The 17908-nt window shown below is 41.7% G+C and overlaps 1 protein-coding gene across 1 annotated transcript in view; it reads left to right on the top strand.

Annotated features, from left to right (window-relative positions):
* The first annotated feature begins 1108 nt into the window (after nucleotides 1-1108).
* LOC139249324 (frizzled-6-like) overlaps nucleotides 1109-17908 on the top strand; it is a 57265-nt gene continuing 40465 nt past the window's right edge. Inside the window, 1 exon segment of the mRNA XM_070872339.1 lies at nucleotides 1109-1298. Coding sequence (XP_070728440.1) covers nucleotides 1110-1298 — 189 coding nt within the window. The 5' untranslated portion in view covers nucleotide 1109.

Genomic DNA, 17908 nt, shown 5'->3' with positions numbered 1-17908 from the left:
AGAAACATACGGAAACAACAAGGGCTTTGCGATGGGTTCGGTTTAAAGTGCAGCCTCACTGTGCTCAATACACGAGATATTGGTGCTGGCACTTCCCGTGCTCTCCCAACTTTCTTGCAGCCATGGTTGGGGGAGGAGGAGGAGGAGGAGGGGGGGGGCAGAGAGTTTTCCCCTTCCCCTGTTACTTCGAGCAGAAGTGTGAAAAGTCCAGCAGCCCTTCCAATGTCCTGTAAATTCCTCCTTGTCGGTGGTTGGAGACAAAACAAAGCTTTGTTTTTGAAAAGTTGCTTCTCTTCTACCTGCAGCTAATGTCAAACATTTCTTTCATGTGCCTGGAGAAATTGTGGCTGAGCTTTGAAGTGTGGAGAAATGCTGATGGTACACACTAGTCATCTCTTTTTATAAAGTAGCCAAAAAATATCAACATCAAATGCTTTCCTGAAATGTAAAGGTCGAATCACTGCGGTTTTCAGAATATGTGAAAAATCAAAGTCAGCCGTGAAAAAGCTATAACCCTAAACTCCCACACTCGCGCATTTTGAGTGTCCATAAGTGTTTTTTGCCCCCACTAACCGTCTGCCAATCGATTCCAAGTATTTCTCACTCTTTGAGCAAAGAAGTTCTTTGTACTGACTGTTTTAAATGTACTTTTTATTAATTTAAAGTGTATACCTTCTGGTGCCACTCACCTGGTCCTATTCTATATTTTCTCGATGTACCCCCTGCAGTTCGGCTGGAAACATTTCCTTCTCGGGAGCAGTTTCATGTGTGAATCCTTTATCTGGAAGTGATATCGATGGTAATTACCAAATGATAAACTATGGATATGCAGAATTCAAATGTTCTTAGTGCACTAACTTCAAATATTTTCTTTACAGGATTCATTTTTAAGTTTGTGGAATAGAAGATGAACTTTTGGAATTGCATTACTTCAAAAGCATTCTGTTGATGCAAAGCATTTTGCATTAATCCGTACTGTTGATGCAATTTACCAGCAGAATAAAGAATGCAATTCACTATCAAGAGTGGGTAAAGACTGCTGCTGTTTCTTGACACTTGGAGTTGGATCAGCGTTTCTGTAACCGAAGTTCTCCAATTACAGTCCCACAATGAAGGGTTCAGCGCACCTCTTCGTCTGTCTGTTCATCCTGCTGGGGGTGCGTTTGACCCAGGGTCACAGTCTTTTCACCTGTGAGCCCATAACCATCCACCGGTGTGATGGTCTGCCATACAACATGACATTTTTCCCCAATAAGCTGGAACACTATGACCAGGACATTGCTGCGGTTGCAATGGAGGTATGTTTTATTTATGTTGTGTTTATGTATTTCTACGTGTACACATCAAAAATAATAGAAAAATGAGCTTATGAATACATGGAACTCACATTATGCAAGTTCTTTACTTGATTGGTACTGGTACCAATTGTTTCAACCTCTAGACTTGATTACTCCAACGCACTCACGGCTGGCCTCCCATATTCTACCCTACGTAAACTAGTAGCAATCCAAAACTCGACTGTCCATGTCCTAACCCGCACCAAGTCCTACTCACCCATCACCCCTGTGCTCGCTGACTTACATTGGCTTCTGGTTAAGCAACGACGCGATTTCAAAATTTGCATCCTTATTTTCAAATCTCTATGGCCTTACCCCTCCCTGTCTCTCTAATCTCCTCCAGCCTCACTACCCTCCGAGATGGCTGCGCTCTTGAGCATCCCTGATTATAATCGTTCAACCATCAGTGGCTGTGCCTTCTGGTATCTAGGCCCTAAGCTCTGGAATTCCCTGCCTAAACCTCTCTGCCTCCGTACCTCTCTTTCCTCCTTCAAAACATACCTTAAAACGGACCTATTTGACCAAAATTTTGGTTACCTGTGCTAAATTTCTACTTGTGTGGCTCAGTGTCAAATTTTCTATCTCAAAATACTCCTGTGAAGCGCCTTGGGATGTTTCACTACATTAAAGGTGCTATATAAATACAAGGTTGTTGTTTACCTACAGTCCATGTGCACTCTTGTTAATATATTTGCAACCAGTAGGCTGTACCGCGTATTTTAATACTGAGGTCCGATGAAAGTATTAGTAATTCGTGCTTTTGTTTTTATGCTGGGCATCCAAGGTCAGAATTTTTGTGACTTTTTTTCTTTTTTAAATATCAGCGCATCTTTGGTGGCTTATAATAGGTGAGATCATCGAATGTAATACACAATGTGTTGTTCTGCTATAGTGGAGTTGTGTCCCTTAAAGTTACAAAGTCTGATGGAGTCTCAGTTACTCCTTGATCTAGTTACTTTGCAGATTGAACAGTGTTTGCTAGTTCTAGGCGGCAGGTCGGAAGCACCCATTTTAAGCTTGTTTTGCATCAGTAACAAAGTGTGATGAAGAAAATGTGTCCTTATTATATTGAATTTCCTGCACTGTTATATAGGTATAAGAGCATTATACCGTGTAACACTGGGTGTATTCTTCAAAAATGTAACATATATACCTTCAATGATACAGGATGTAATTGCTCAGAATTTTTCAAATCATTTTTGGATCAGCTACAGTCCAGAATGGCTGCCCTTTATTTAAAACCTGTCAGGTCACAGAATCTTTATTATATAAACACAAGCTTTGCCTATTGCTGTTCACTCGGATTGAAAGTATTTGCCAATTTCTGCTCTCGGTCAGAAACAGTTTTAAGTAACTTTTCACCCTTTGTGATGTCTGGTAACCAGGTAGAAAAATTTTGCTTTTAACTGTGATGGGACAAGTGGAATAAATTGTCCTATAATTAATTGTACCACAGGAAGTGAGATGTGTCAGACAAGCAATGTGTGACATCTTGTTTTCATCAGAAAGTACAGTCAAAAAGAGAGAAAACTCTTAAGTCACAAATAAATCCAATGAGGAATTCAGGGGAAACTTCTTTACCCAGAGCGTGGTTAGAATGTGGATCATGCCACCACGTGGAGTAGTTGAGGCGAATAGCATAGATACATTTAAGGTGAAGGAGAAAGGAATAGAAGGATATGTTGATGATGTAAGATGGAAGGAGGCTTGTTTGGAGCACAAACACTGGCATAGTCCAGTTGGTCTGAATGGCCTGTTTCTGTGCTGTAAATTCTATGTAATAATGGCAAATCTCCTGTGACTATACTCTCGGTACCTCTGTATGTTGTATAATAGAAATATTCTTCCATGTAAAATACACTGTATTATTTTTCTGCTTAAACTACAGGTGTCCTACAGAGTGGGGGCTTGTAAAAAGGGAACAGCAATAATCAGGGGTGATTTTAACCTCCATATTGATTGGACAAATCAAATTGGTCAGGGTAGCCTTGAGGAAGAGTTCATAGAGTTCATAGAGTGCATAAGGGACCGGTTCCTTGAACAGTATGTAACGGAACCAACCGGGGGCAAGCTATCTTAGATCTTGTCCTGTGTAACGAGGCAGGATTAATAAACAATCTCCTAGTAAAGGAGCCCCTTGGAATGAGTGATCATAGCATGATTGAATTTCAAATTCAGATGGAGGGTGAGAAAGTTGGATCTCTAACCAGCATACTAAGCTTAAATAAAGGAGACTATGAAGGTATGAGGGCTGAGTTGGCTAAAGTGGACTTGGAAAATAGATTAAAGTGTAGGACGGTTGATGAACAGTGGTGTACATTTAAGGATATATTTCACAACTCTCAAGAAAAATATATTCCAGTGAGGAGGAAAGGGCATAAGAGAAAAGATAGCCATCCGTGGCTAACTAAAGAAATAAAGGACGGTATCCAATTAAAAACAATGTGGCCAATGTGACATACAATGTGGCCAAAACTAATGGGAGGACAGAAGATTGGTAAGCGTTTAAAAGCCAACAAAGAATAACTGACTAAAAAAAATGATTAAGAAAGGGAAGATAGTCTATGAAAGTAAACTAGCACAAAATATAAAAACAGACAGCAAAAGTTTCTAGAGGTATATAAAAAGGAAAAGAATGGCTAGAGTAAATGTTGTTCCCTTAGAGGACGAGACTGGGGAATTAGTAATGGGGAACATGGAGATGGCAGAAACTCTGAACAAATATTTTGTATCAGTCTTTACGGTAGAGGACACTAATAATATTCCAACAGTGAATAGTCAAGGTGCTATGGGGGGGTGGGGGGAGGAACATAACACAATCACAATCACTAATGAGGTGATACTCAGTGAAATAATGGGACTAAAGGCGTATAAATACCCTGGACCTGATGGCTTGCATCCTAGGGTCTTAAGAGAAGTAACGGCAGGGATAGTGGATGCATTGGTTGTAATTTACCAAAATTCTCTGGATTCTGGGGAGGTTCCAGCAAATTGGAAAACTACAAATATAATGCCCCTATTTAAAAAAAGGAGGCAGACAAAAATCAAGAAACTATAGACCAGTTAGCCTAACATCGGTGGTTGGGAAAATGTTGGAGTCCATTATTAATGAAGCGGTAACAGGATATTTGGAAAAGCAAAATTCGGTCAGGCAGAGTCAGCATGGATTTATGAAGGGGAAGTCAAGTTTGACAAATTTGCTGGAATTCTTTGAGGATGTAACAAACAGGGTAGATAAAGGGGAAACCAGTGGATGTAGTGTATTTGGACTTCCAAAAGGCATTTGACAATGTGTCACATGAAATGTTACTGCACAAGATAAAAGATCACGGGGTAAGGGGGTAATATATTAGCATGGATAGAGGATTGGCTAACGAACAGAAAACAAAGAGTAGGGATAAATGGTCCATTCTCAGGTTGGCAATCAGTAACCAATGGGGTGCCACAGGGATCAATGCTGGGACCCCAACTATTTACAATCTATATTTACGATTTGGAGGAAGGGACTGAGTGTAATGTAGCCAAGTTTGCCGACGATACAAAGATGGGAGGAAAAGCAATGTGTGAGGAGGACACACAAAATCTGCAAAAGGACATAGATAGACTAAGTGAGTGGACAAAAATTTGGCAGATGGAGTATAATGTTGGAAAGTGTAAGGTCATGCACTTTGGCAGAAAAAAATCAAAGAGCAAGTTATTATTTAAATGGAGAAAGATTGCAAAGTGCTGCAGTACAGCGGGACCTGGGGGTACTTGTGCATGAAACACAAAAGATTAGTATGCAGGTACAGCAAGTGATCAGGAAGGCCAATGGAATCTTGGCCTATATTGCAAAGGGGATGGAGTATAAAAGCAGGGAAGTCTTGCTACAGTTGTACAGGGTATAGGTGAGGCCACACCTGGAATACTGCGTGCAGTTTTGGTTTCCATATTTACGAAAGGATATACTTGCTTTGGAGGCAGTTCAGAGAAGGTTCACAAGGTTGATTCCAGAGATGAGGGGGTTGACTTATGAGGAAAGGTTGAGAAGGTTGGGCCTCTACTCATTGGATTTCAGAAGAATGAGATGTGATCTTATCGAAACGTATACAATTATGAGGGGGCTTGACAAGGTGGATGCAGAGAGGATGTTTCCTCTGATAGGGGAGACTAGAACTCGGGGGCATAATCTTCGAATAAGGGGCCGCCCATTTAAAACTGAGATGAGGAGAAATTTCTTCTGAGGGTTGTGGATCTGTGGAATTTGCTGCCTCAGAGAGCTGTGGAAGCTGTGACATTGAATACATTTAAGACAGAAATAGACAGTTTCTTGAACGATAAGGGAATAAGGGGTTATGGAGAGGAGGCAGGGAAGTGGACCTGATTCCATGATCAGATCAGCCATGATCTTATTAAATGGCGGAGCAGGCTCGAGGGGCCATATGGCCTTCTCCTGCTCCTATTTCTTATGTTCTTATGTCCTTTTAAGGCTACGAATAATTGCTCTGTAGTCTTAATGTTTGGGTCAGAAAGGTTAATTCAGAAGTTGCAAACAGTCTGTCCCCGATTCATGCTATCTGCAGCTGAGAGAGTGCCAGATACTGTCCATCAGGATATGTGCACGAGGTCTCTGGATGACTCTTGAAATATTCTCCTCCTCAGTTGGGAAGTACGTGCTTCATTTCGTTACTTAATTATGGAGACACGCTGAGATAGGAAACTTGGCACCCCAGGCATCGTGGACACCAACCACTGTCTCGGCCCTGTATAGTAACTGCGTCACCGCACCGGGACATCCATCTAACTGGTAACTTTTGGATCAGCTTTTCATTCGTGTGAAATGAAATACAGCATTTTCATTTCAGTGAATTGTGAGGTGCCTCATTTTTAATCACCTGATAACTCCCCTCAATTCTGATTCATCTGTTTTCATGTCGACTAGTTCTGTTAGGAATATTAAAATAGAGTTTGCTTAATCCCCATGGACTGTGTGAAACCATGTATGTGTCAGCTGTGTTAAACTTAAGAAAGTTAGCTGTGTGGGAAGTATGAAGTGAGAACAAAATTGCCTATTCATGAGCGCTTACATTTTAATTTTGTCGTTTATTACAACATTGCCAAGAGTGCCTTTTCGGATTATAGTGGCACGTCTTCGATAACATGTTAGAAAATATATTCCTATTGTTTCTTTATCAACTTGTGCAAGAATTTCTTAATGCTGTTTACCACTAAGGAAAAAGATTTATAACGAATTTAAGGTTTTATTAAAACTCGTGAAAATGTTACTACTTTTTCACTTTTGCTTAACATAAAATTAAGAGCAGGTTGAAGAGTTTTTCTCACATTGTTAATGTTGCACTCCTGCAGGTCATACCATGCTTTTCGCAATTGAGCAAAGTTGGGCATTTTAGTTGAAGTGCCTGTTTCTCCATAGTAAGGATGACCATCCCCATTGAGCAAATGAGTAAACTATTAATTACATTGGATTACATAGGATGTCCAGCACAGAAACAGGCCATTCAACCCAACCAGTCCATGTCGGCGTTTATGCTCCACTCGAGCCAATTGATCAACACCACCGTGTGCTCTAATGCACCACAACACCCGCTGCTTGTGGTCCTTCAAGGTTGTAATCGCGTGCCCTTGAGAAACTCTTAAGAACTGCAAACTCTCCCTCGAAATTTGTGGAAGGAGACTGTTAACTTGTCTTTAATCTCCGGTCTCTCATCACCAACTGTACACAACCTGTTACAGTTGTATGAACTAAACGCATGAATTGCCTGATGATTTACCAGTGGTCATCTTGATAATGAGTTAATCTTTCAGCGTTAGATAGGATAGGATAATAGATAAACAGAAGGTACTTTAAAGGTTGGCAGCGCTCAAAGGATGATCAGACATCCAGTCAGATGGGATGATCTTAGGTTGCTGAGGGACGCAAGGGTGAAGATAGTGGAGGTTCTGGTCACAATCTTCCAATCCTCCTTAGATAGAGGAGCGGTGCCAAAGGACTGGAGCTTTGCATATGTTACATCTCTGTTGAAAAAAAAAGGGAGAAACTACAGGCCAGTCAGCCTAACGTCAGTGGTGGGAAAACTTTTTGAGACCATAATCTGGGACAAAATTAATTGTCACTTGGAAAAATATGGGTTAATTAATGTTGTTGTAAGTGATCTTTCAAAGGATGTTTGATAAAGTACCACATAATAGACTTGTTAGCAAAATTAAAGCCCATGGGAGCAGAGCATGGATACAAAATTGGCTAAGAGACAAGAAAGCAGAGAGTAGAGGTGAGTGGTTGTTTTTCTGACCTGAAAGAAGTATATAGTAGAATCCCCCAGGGTCGGTATTAAGACCACTATTTTTTTTGATATATATTAATGATCTAGACTTGGGTATACAGGGCATACATAAGACATAGTCAAACTGGTGAAACATGGCAGATGCAATTCAATACAAAGATGCATTTTGGTCGGAAGTATGAGGAGAGGCAATATAAACTAAATAGTACAATTTTAAAGGGGGTGCAGGAACAGAGAGACCTGAGGGTGTATGTACACAAATCCTTTGATGGTGGCAGGACAAGTTGAGAAGGCCGGTGAAAAAGCTTTATAAATGGAGACATAGAGTACCAAAGCAAGAACGTTGGGCTAAACCTTTATAAATTACCGGTTTGGCCCCAGCTGGAGTAGTGTGTCCATTTCAGGAAGGATGTCGAGGACTTGCAGAGGGCACAGAGGAGATTTATTGGAATGGTACAAGGAATGAGGGACTTCAGTTGTGTGGGGAGACGAGAGAAGTTGGGGTTGTTCTCCGTGGAGCAGAGAAGGTTGAAGGAAGATTTGATAGAGGTGTTAAAAATCAGGAAGGGTTTTGCTAGAGTAACTAAGGAGAAACTGTTTCCAGTGACGGACGGGTCGGTAACCGGAGGACACAGATTAATTGGCAAGAGAAGAACCAGAGGGGAGATGAGAATTTTTTTTACGCAGCTGAGCTGCAAAACTGCCTAAAAGAGTGGTTCAAGCAGATTCAATAATATATTTTAAAAGGGACTTGGAGGGAAAAATATTTGCAGGGCTGTGGGGAAAGATCAGGGGAGTGGGACTAATTGGATAGCTCTTTCAAAGAGCCGACACAGGCATGATGAGCTGAATGGCCTCTTTTTTTGTTTCATAATTCTATGATATTTGCACCTAATTGGGGTTCAAATATATTCAACGAAAACAAATAATAGCTGAATATATAGGGAACCTGCAAAATACAAACTATCAAGAAACAGGGAGGAGAAAGGAGCCAACAAATTCACTCTCCAAGTATTTTTGACATGCTTTTGGTTGCCATCTAGTTTTATCAGTCTTAAAAGTATTTGTAGCATGAAAAAGCTTAAACAATTCATAAAATTATCCACGCCCTTTTGGAAATGCATGTAATCGGTTTTGGCGTTGTGAGGACTACTCTCTGGAGCCTAGGGCTTGAGTTCTGTTCCTTTCTGGAGGTTGCTTTGTTCAGCTTTCCTTCCTTCCACTATTTAGTGTTTCTGTGCATGTGTGGCAAGTGACATTTTGCTGTGTTTAATGTTTGCATATTGTGTAATCTATTATAAATGGTTAGAGCATTTGTGTTCCTTAACAAATTTGATAGCGATCTCAAAGACGATAGAAAACAAATATTAATAGAACTGGATAATTCTGGAAGGGCTGTACCATTATTCAGGTTTGAATAAAAATCCTAATTTAAAATCTTTATCTCAAGCATGAACCTGTTACTAAGTCTACATCTTGTTTCAGAGATATTTGGTGAAATTTATTTACTGTTTTCTTCGGTTTTATAATTGTTGGTCCATCCAATTTTTTAAAAATAACTCTTTTTATTAAAAAAAATGGGAGAATCTGCCTGTTTAATATTCTAGGTAAGGAGCGGCTATGATTAGTCTCCCTTGGAAAAATTATTCATCATATTTCTGTTGGAAACATTTATTTTATACACTAACCATGAAAACTTTCAAAAGAGATACTTGTCCAGCTTGACGTCATTGTGTGCTTGGTGTAAACACAATGCAGCACACTGGTGGAAGGTTAAGTTTTGGTCATAGGAAATGGCAAGTGCCCTCTCTTCCCTGCAGCAAATAAACTTTATTTCAAGCCTTTGCACATGTGCGAGCTCAGTTACCAGCAAGTGACAGACCTCCAGCAGGCCGTCTCAGCTGACGGTTATTAAAAAGGCTCCGTTTGATTCCTGGAGCTGAGCCCCAAATTCTCCAACACTAGTCTTGGCAACCGCCCGTGAGCAACATTATGAAGGATCACCTCGTATTGTACACAAGTATTGTAGTGGTTCGTTGATTGTTCTCTATTACACTCAGTAGCACAGAATTACAGCTATCTGTGCCACACACCCACACAAGCACACGCACACAGGCACACGCTCACAGGTGCATGCTCACACGCGCGCGCACACAGACACGCGCGCAGAAGCGTGCACACAGGAGCAACCAAACAAGATACATACACAGGCACGCGCACACAAGGTACACACAGGCATGCGCACACAGGAACACGCACAGGCATGCACATACACAGGCACACACGTACACGCACGCAACCCCACACCCACCCACACATACAATCTGGAATGATCGAACTGCATTGGGCAGAAGAGACTTTTTTCATGGTTGCTGCTTCAAGTGTTGAATAAGAAGTGAACAAAACGTGTTGAAACAAATCGGACGAGGACTGTTCTCGAAATTAATCACAACCCTTTCATTTGTATCCAACTTGTCAAATCACACAAAGTTGAGTCTCCTGATTCTCCATTGAATGAATAGAAAACTGGTTTGTGAAAATGAAGTGCAATCATCACCATAGCAACCGATTGTAGGAGCTGCCAAAATACTGTCTGCTGTGACAGATTTCGGTTAAATTGTTGAGTTGAGCCTGTATAATGTCTGCCGAGGCACACACTTGCAATGATAGTGAATAGCCAATATGGGGGAGGGGAGGGGAGGGGCACACAACTGTATAAAGTAAGGGAATGTTATAGCTGCAATCACGAGCTGGTTGGTCGTCACAATTTCCACTCGGGTTAGTACTTTGCTACTGTTAAACTCAGACATGTTGTGTATCCCTTTGGTCACTGCAGCACAGGAACTATTGGGGTAGAAATTGCGGTCGGAGGCTTCCCGCGGGCGGATGCCTCCGATCTGCAAAAAATCTACAAACTTACCTGGTGGTCCCAGAGGTTTGGACACTTGCGGTCATGGACCCCTCCATGTAGAGGCCCACGTATGCCAGGGTCACGCAAGCCAGTATGCAAGAACCCCTGGGATCACGTGAGCCGACCCAACCAATGAAAGTAGGGAATCCCTATTCATACTTAAAGGTGAGTTCCGTTTTTACAGAACTGCCATTAGTATAAGAACATAAGAAATAAGAGCAGGAGTAGGCCATACGGCCCCTCGAGCTTGTTCCACCAGTTAATATGATCATGGCTGATCCGATCATGGACTCCGCTCCACTTCCCTGCCTGCTCTCCATAACCCCTTATTCCCTTATCGTTTAAGAAACTGTCTATTTCTGTCTTAAATTTATTCAATGTCCCAGCTTCCACAGCTCTCTGGCAGCGAATTCCACAGATCCACAACCCTCTGAGAGAAGAAATTTCTCCTCATCTCAATTTTAAATGGGCGGCCCATTATTCTAAGATCATGCCCTCGAGTTCTAGTCTCCCCCATCAGTGGAAACATCCTCTCTGCATCCACCTTGTCAAGCCCCCTCATAATCTTATGTTTCGATACGATCACCTCTCATTCTTCTAAAATCCAATGAGTAGAGGCCCAACCTACTCAACCTTTCCTCATAAGTCAACCCCCTCATCTCTGAAATCAACCTTGTGAACCTTCTCTGAACTGCATCCAAAGCAAGTATATGCTTTCGTAGATATGGAAACCAAAACTGCATGCAGTATTCCAGGTGTGGCCTCACCAATACCCTGTACAACTGTAGCAAGACTTCCCTGCTTTTATACTCCATTATCCTTTGCAATAAAGGCCAAGGTTCCATTGGCCTTCCTGATCACTTGCTGTACCTGCAAACTAACCTTTTGTGTTTCATGCACAAGTACCTCCAGGTCCTGCTGTACTGCAGCACTTTGCAATCTTTCTCCATTTAAATAATAACTTGCTCTTTGATTTTTTTTCCTGCCAAAGTGCATGACCTCACACTTTCCAACATTAAACTCCATCTGCCAAATTTTTGCCCACTCACTTAGCCTGTCTATGTCCTTTTGCAGATTTTGTGTGTTCTCCTCACACATTGCTTTTCCTCCCTTCTTTGTATCGTCAGCGAACTTGGCTACATTACACCCAGTCTCTTCCTCCAAGTCGTTAATATAGATTGTAAATAGTTGGTGTCCCAGCACTGATCCCTGCGTCACCCCACTAGTTACTGATTGCCAACCCGAGAATGAATCATTTATCCTGACTCTCTGTTTTCTGTTAGTTAGCCAATCCTCTATCCATGCTAATATATTACCCCCAACCCCATGAAATTTTATCTTGTGCAGTAACCTTTTATGTGGCACCTTGTCACATGCCTTCTGGAAGTCCAAATACACCACATCCACTGGTTCCCCTTTATCCACCCTGTTCGTTACATCCTCAAAGAATTATAGTAAATTTGTCAAACATGATTTCCCCTTCATAAATCCATGCTGACTCTCCCTGACCGAATTTTGCTTTTCCAAATGTCCTGCTACTGCTGCTTTAATAATGGACTCCAACATCTTCCCAACCACAGATGTTAGGCTAACTAATCTATAGTTTCCAGCTTTTTGTCTGTCTCCTTTTTTAAATAGGGGCATTATATTTACAGTTTTCCAATCTGCTGGGACCTCCCCAGAATCCAGGGAAGTATGAATGGGAATACCCCAAGAAACACACAAACACATGAAATAATTTTTTTAAAACACACAACATATTTAAAATTAATAATTAAATACCTGTATTTTTTTTTGAAAAAAAATCTGTTTTAATGGGGCTAAAAAATTAACTTGCCTTAATGGACATGGTTTTTAATATATAAATGAGTGGCAGCATTTTTATTTTTCTATTTTTTAAAACTCCTATGCTTGTAAGACTAGGCCTTATGCCTGCTTTTACCAGGCTGTAAGGGGAGCTTGGGATGTGGGTTCGAATCCACACTCCCCTGAGGTTCTGTACGTGCGATTTATGAGGATGGGTGAGTAACGGTAGTAAACACCAAGATAGAGGGCATAGGAAGAGGTCGTAAATAGCAGTAATGGCTCAATCTCACTCAACAACATGAAAAATCTCGCAACAGGGAAGGGGAAAATAAGAGGTTGAAACATCCCACTCACACACAACCCCACCTCCCACTCCCACCCTTCTTACCAATTCCTGTCCTAAATTGAGTCTGTGAGGGGGTTTGGGCTACACTCACAATCCCATCAACTCCGGAGTTCTGGGGGCACTTATTTCAGCTCGGGGTCCCTCTGGGGTAGGTTTTACATTGTTGGTCGGTTCGGTTTTCCTCCTCGATGTTGCGTCGGTTTCTTCTCTTTGCCTTTCGGTTGACTCCTAAGCAAAAAGCTGCTGGAGTTAAGTACACCTTCCCCAGAGCGAGGACCCTGTGAAAAGCTTGACTCCAACCTCCAAAAACTGACTTCAACCTCCAAAAGCTGACTCCCACTGCTCGTTCTGTAGCTCCTATCTTTGTATCCAATTTAGTCCTGGCCTTTTTGCGCTCAAATTCAGTTGGTGGTCCATTGTGTAAGTTTGGGCGGGGAGATAGCTTTGAATATTTAATCAGAAGATGTCACAGGTACAGGTAGGTGTGAGGACAGGTATTGTTTCAGTGCACATTGGTGCCTCAACGTCTGCTGGTCCATTGTAACAGTCTTGGGAGTCAATCGGTTTGGGCCTCCCCTTTGATGGGCCATTAGGTAAATGATGGTCCACATTCATTATGGGTGAGTCATATTTTCAAACTGGGCCGGGTAGTCCCCATTGGTTGAGGATCTCCACACTTCAGGCCCGACTCGACCCCTGATTGGCCTGCCAGAATGCACTTTTCCCCTATTGGCCAGTGTCTCTGTCTCGCTTGTGAGCCAGACTCCACAATGTCTGTATCCGCCCACACGTTTCCCAGCCTGCCTAGTCTGAGGATTTGACTTGGCCAAAAATGTTCATTTAAAATGTATAGAACGATCCCATCTTAGTTTTCTTGTCCTAAAGGTGTTCCAATAAAAATGGGGCCGTGGATTTTCGAACCTTACAAGGCGTAAGAATTTCGGGGGATTCACTGGACAGAAGTTGGGAAAATAGCCCAACTTTCCGCCCACGGAGGTCCATTTCTGTCAAATTCATACGATCTGACGAGGATTCTTGACATCGCAAGTTCCGGGTTTTGGTGCATGAACGTGGAACTTGTGGGGTCACTACGGGTGCATGCGCACCTCATACTCACCCATAGGGGCAGCAAATTCAGCCCTATTGTGTTCTCATAGAATATTTGATCATTTATTTCTTGCGTGTTCCTGAAATTGCTATCCAGGTAGGTTTTGGGACATCCTTTAATCTCATTTCTATTAGATAGATATCTGGTGTCCCCAAACCTTTAATGCCATCTATTAGCTAGTTATCCAGCATCAATTGCTTTTTTGGGAGGCCTGCTCCACACCTACCACGCTGGGTGGATGAGAAAATCTTTTTCATGTGCATAGAATCATAGAAATTTACGGCAGAGAAGGAGGCCATTCAGCCCATTGTGTCTGTGTCGGCTGAGAAAGAGTTATCCAGCCTAATCTGACTCTCCAGTTCCTGGTCTATAGCCCTGTAGGTTACGGCCCTTCAAGTGCATACACAAGTAAAGTACAACTTGCAGTTTGTTAATTATGTACATATGCAGTTTAGTTCTACATCCATTATCCAGATTAAATAATTTTCCTACATTTATGTTGTCCCATCATTACAAAGCCTGGATCATGACCTCTCAATGTTTTCTCTGATTTAAAAAAATAATAATCTAAGCGATGCCTAGCATCTCACATGGTGTTGCATCTTGTGAGTGAATATTGTGTTCTGTGCGTTTGATTAGCTCATAGTGTAGAGATGAAGTACCTTTTTGTTAGATATTCTAAAATGTGGATATATTCACCCATGGCACTAGATGGAAGAGGAGGTAAAACAAAGAAGCCTGACAGGATTGGGTTATGGGCCGCTGGACTCGGAAGGTGGCTGTTCTTGTGGTGTGACGTAGTTGAGATCCAGATGGCTGTGGGGCACCAAGATTGTTTGGAATTATTGTTTAATGCATTCTTTATTTTGTCCCCTCTTGGCATTCCCTGACAACTGGTTCAGCCCCGTGACAAAGGCTTTCCGATTGCTTGGTTTTAGGATATTTAATTTCTTTTCCCTTTTCCAGTTTAGTGTTGTGAACAGCTGTGTTTATAGATATGGTCTATTTAGTATACAGGTGAAGACTTTACTGATGGTTTTACCTTTGGGGAAGCTGCTAAGTGGGATCCTTTAAATCAATGTATGAACTTTTCATGTACTCTGATAAGTGCACCCCTTTCAATATTAACATGCCAAAAGTTCAAGAAGTAATTTTATTTTCATAAGTTGCTCTGGTGTAGGAACCTTGCCTAATTTGAATCAACACCAAACTTCATTTTACTTAATTTACTAGAATTTGATCAAAAGCTGCCACCGCTGGATTGCCGCCCCAAAAAACGCTACAGTTATTAAATTATGGCCGGCAAAAAATTGTTAGAAAAAATGGAAAAAACTCCGCCCGGTGGGAAAAATCGGTCTTGCACGCGGATTCTCGGTGGAAAACGCGATCCTGGTCAAATTGGGCGGTACTTACTCAAAATTTACTCTGAGGCTGCGGAAAACAAAAAAAAGAAAAATCAGAAAACATTCACGGGACCCTTCTGCATTGAATCGCTGCAAAATAATTTTTTTTTTAAACTTTCACTTAGCTTTTTTTGTAGGATTTCTTACCTACCGCTGATCAAAGGGCTGCTCCGGTTGGTTTCTCGTGGGCGGTATTTTTTTCCTCAGCTACGGAACACTGCTACTACCAAACTCAGGCGGTGGTGGTTTTTTTCAGTGTTGCACGCCGGCAGTCCGCTCCCCAGCAGCATTTCGAACCCGCCAGTGGAACACTTTGACGAAACTTGCAACAGGCGGTTTTCAAGGAAAAAAACAGGAATACAGCCGTGAAACCGGGCAGAAATGGTGATCAAATTCCAGCCCAATGTGGGACAGGGAGGGGGCAAAGTGTGTTGTATGTTGTTCACACATTGTGAAGTTCATGTGTAAAATAGATCTCCATTAATTTCCTTTGATACTTGGAATACTTTTATTCATTATGATTCCTATGTGCAGAAAGGTATAAATCATCAGTCTTGCAACAAGATCAGAGGCGGGTTTTTTTCCTATGAGGCATGAGTAAGACCATTCGTGGATAGGACAAGTTGATGAGGCTTCCTGCATATATTTCATAGCATGATCTCAGTAATACACAGGGAACCAGCATCTTTTAGGTATTCAGGTTTCATCTGACAAATCTATTGAGCACAGGAAAAATCTCAACTGTTCAAGTGGTAACTTTACACACTTGTGAATTTGCCTGCTGAGAACCCCTTGCCTTCTAGCAGCCGTCTGTGAATTTGTGCTTTAAAATCATTAATGGAACAATTCTGGGGTGGGGGGCATACATGAAGGACAACAAGGAAGTATGCGATTATGAAGATTGACTCACACATTTGGAAGGTCACAAAACCCATAATTAATAAAGGTATGAATAGACTGCAGGTCTTGGTGTTGAAAGATATTTTCCATTGGAGGATTCTGTTTACAAGTGAAAACACTGCCTGAATTAAAACAAGTGAATTGCAGACTAGTTTTAATTATATTGGAGAGATATGTTTGGGAAGGTAGTGAAAGATGATGCTTTTCCACAGTGACCTGGGAATGCAAATGACTCTTAAATTTGTACGCTGGCTAATGGAATGAACAGAATCTTTCTAAATTACCAAATGTAATGAGGAAGCAGCTGTGATCCTTTGTGGATAAATCCTCCCAGTACTTGCCATTGCAGTACCATAGCACCTTTTTCCTCAAATTCTGAAGCCACATCTGTGATTTCAAATCTTGCCTAAAAAGTAAATTGCAATATTGGCACTTCATTAATTTCCCTTGAACTGTTATTTGAAAACAGCCAAAACTGAGATCATTTGGATCTGAATAAACTTTAACTTTCGTTCCCAACTTGAATCAGGATTAACTTGTACCACCGTTTAGCCTTTCTGATGGGCGCATCAGTATTTCAAATGAAGTTACGTCAGGTTGATCACAATCATTGGATCACAAGAGGAGCTTATTACTTTAATTCTCCATCCTATTCCCAGTCTGACCACTCGGTCCTCGGCCTCGTACACTCTTCCAGTGAAGCTCATCATTTAATTAAGCACTTGACAGGGCTATGGACCAAGAGTTGGAAAGTGGGATTAGGCTGGATAGCTCTTGGTTGGCCGGTGCAGATACGATGGACTGTGCTGTTGGGGGAATCTAAAACTAGGGGGCATAGTTTCAGAATAAGGGGTCGCCCATTTAAAACAGAAATGAGGAGGAATTTCTTCCGAGTGTTGTGAATATTTGGAATTCTCTACCCCAGAGAGCTGTGGAGGCTGGGTCATTGAATATATTTAAGGTGGAGATAGACAGATTTTTGCATGATAAGGGAGTCGAGGGTTATGGGAAGCAAGCGGGGAAGTGAAGTGGAGTCCATGATCCAATCAGCTATTGAATGGCGGAGCAGGCTCGAGAGGCCAAATGGCCTACTCCTGCTCCTATTTCTTATATACATTTCTATGATTCTATGACAGTCTTTTGGCCTCAACATTGAGGTCAACAACGTTGAAGGAAGAATGAGGAGGGGCAGTGTAAACTAAATGGTACAATTTTAATGGGGATACACGAACAGCGAGACCTAGAGGTATACGTACACAAATCTTTGAAGGTGGCAGGACAAGTTGATAAGGTTGTCAGAAAAGCATTAGGAACATTGGCTTTATAAACCAAGGCATTGAAAAGAAAAGCAAGAAAGTTATGCTAAACCTTTATAAGTCACTGGTTAGGCCTCAGCTGGAGTTTTATGTCCAAATCTGGGCACCACACTTTAGAAAGGGTGTAAAGGCCTTGGAGAGGGTGCAGAGGAGATTTACTAGAATGGTACTAGGGATGAAGGACTTCAGTCGTATGGAGAGTCTAGGGAAGCTGGGATTTTCCTTCGAGCAGAGATGGCCAAATGGGGGATTTAATAGAGGTGTTCAAAATCATGAGGGGTTTTGATAGAGTAGACAGGGAGAAACTGTTTCCACTGGCAGGAGGGTCGGTAACCAGAGAACGCAGATTGAAGGCAAAAGAACCAGAGGTAAGAAGATGACAAATTTCTTTATGCAGTGAGTTGTTATCATCTGCAATGCACTGCCTGAAGGGGTAGTGAAAAAGAAAGAAAGGCTTGCATTTATATAGTGGCTTTCACAATCACCAGATGTTTGGAGTG

Source organism: Pristiophorus japonicus, chromosome 1 (assembly GCF_044704955.1).
Source record: "Pristiophorus japonicus isolate sPriJap1 chromosome 1, sPriJap1.hap1, whole genome shotgun sequence".
Taxonomy (NCBI): domain Eukaryota; kingdom Metazoa; phylum Chordata; class Chondrichthyes; family Pristiophoridae; genus Pristiophorus; species Pristiophorus japonicus.
This window is presented reverse-complemented; position numbering and strand designations above follow the sequence as displayed.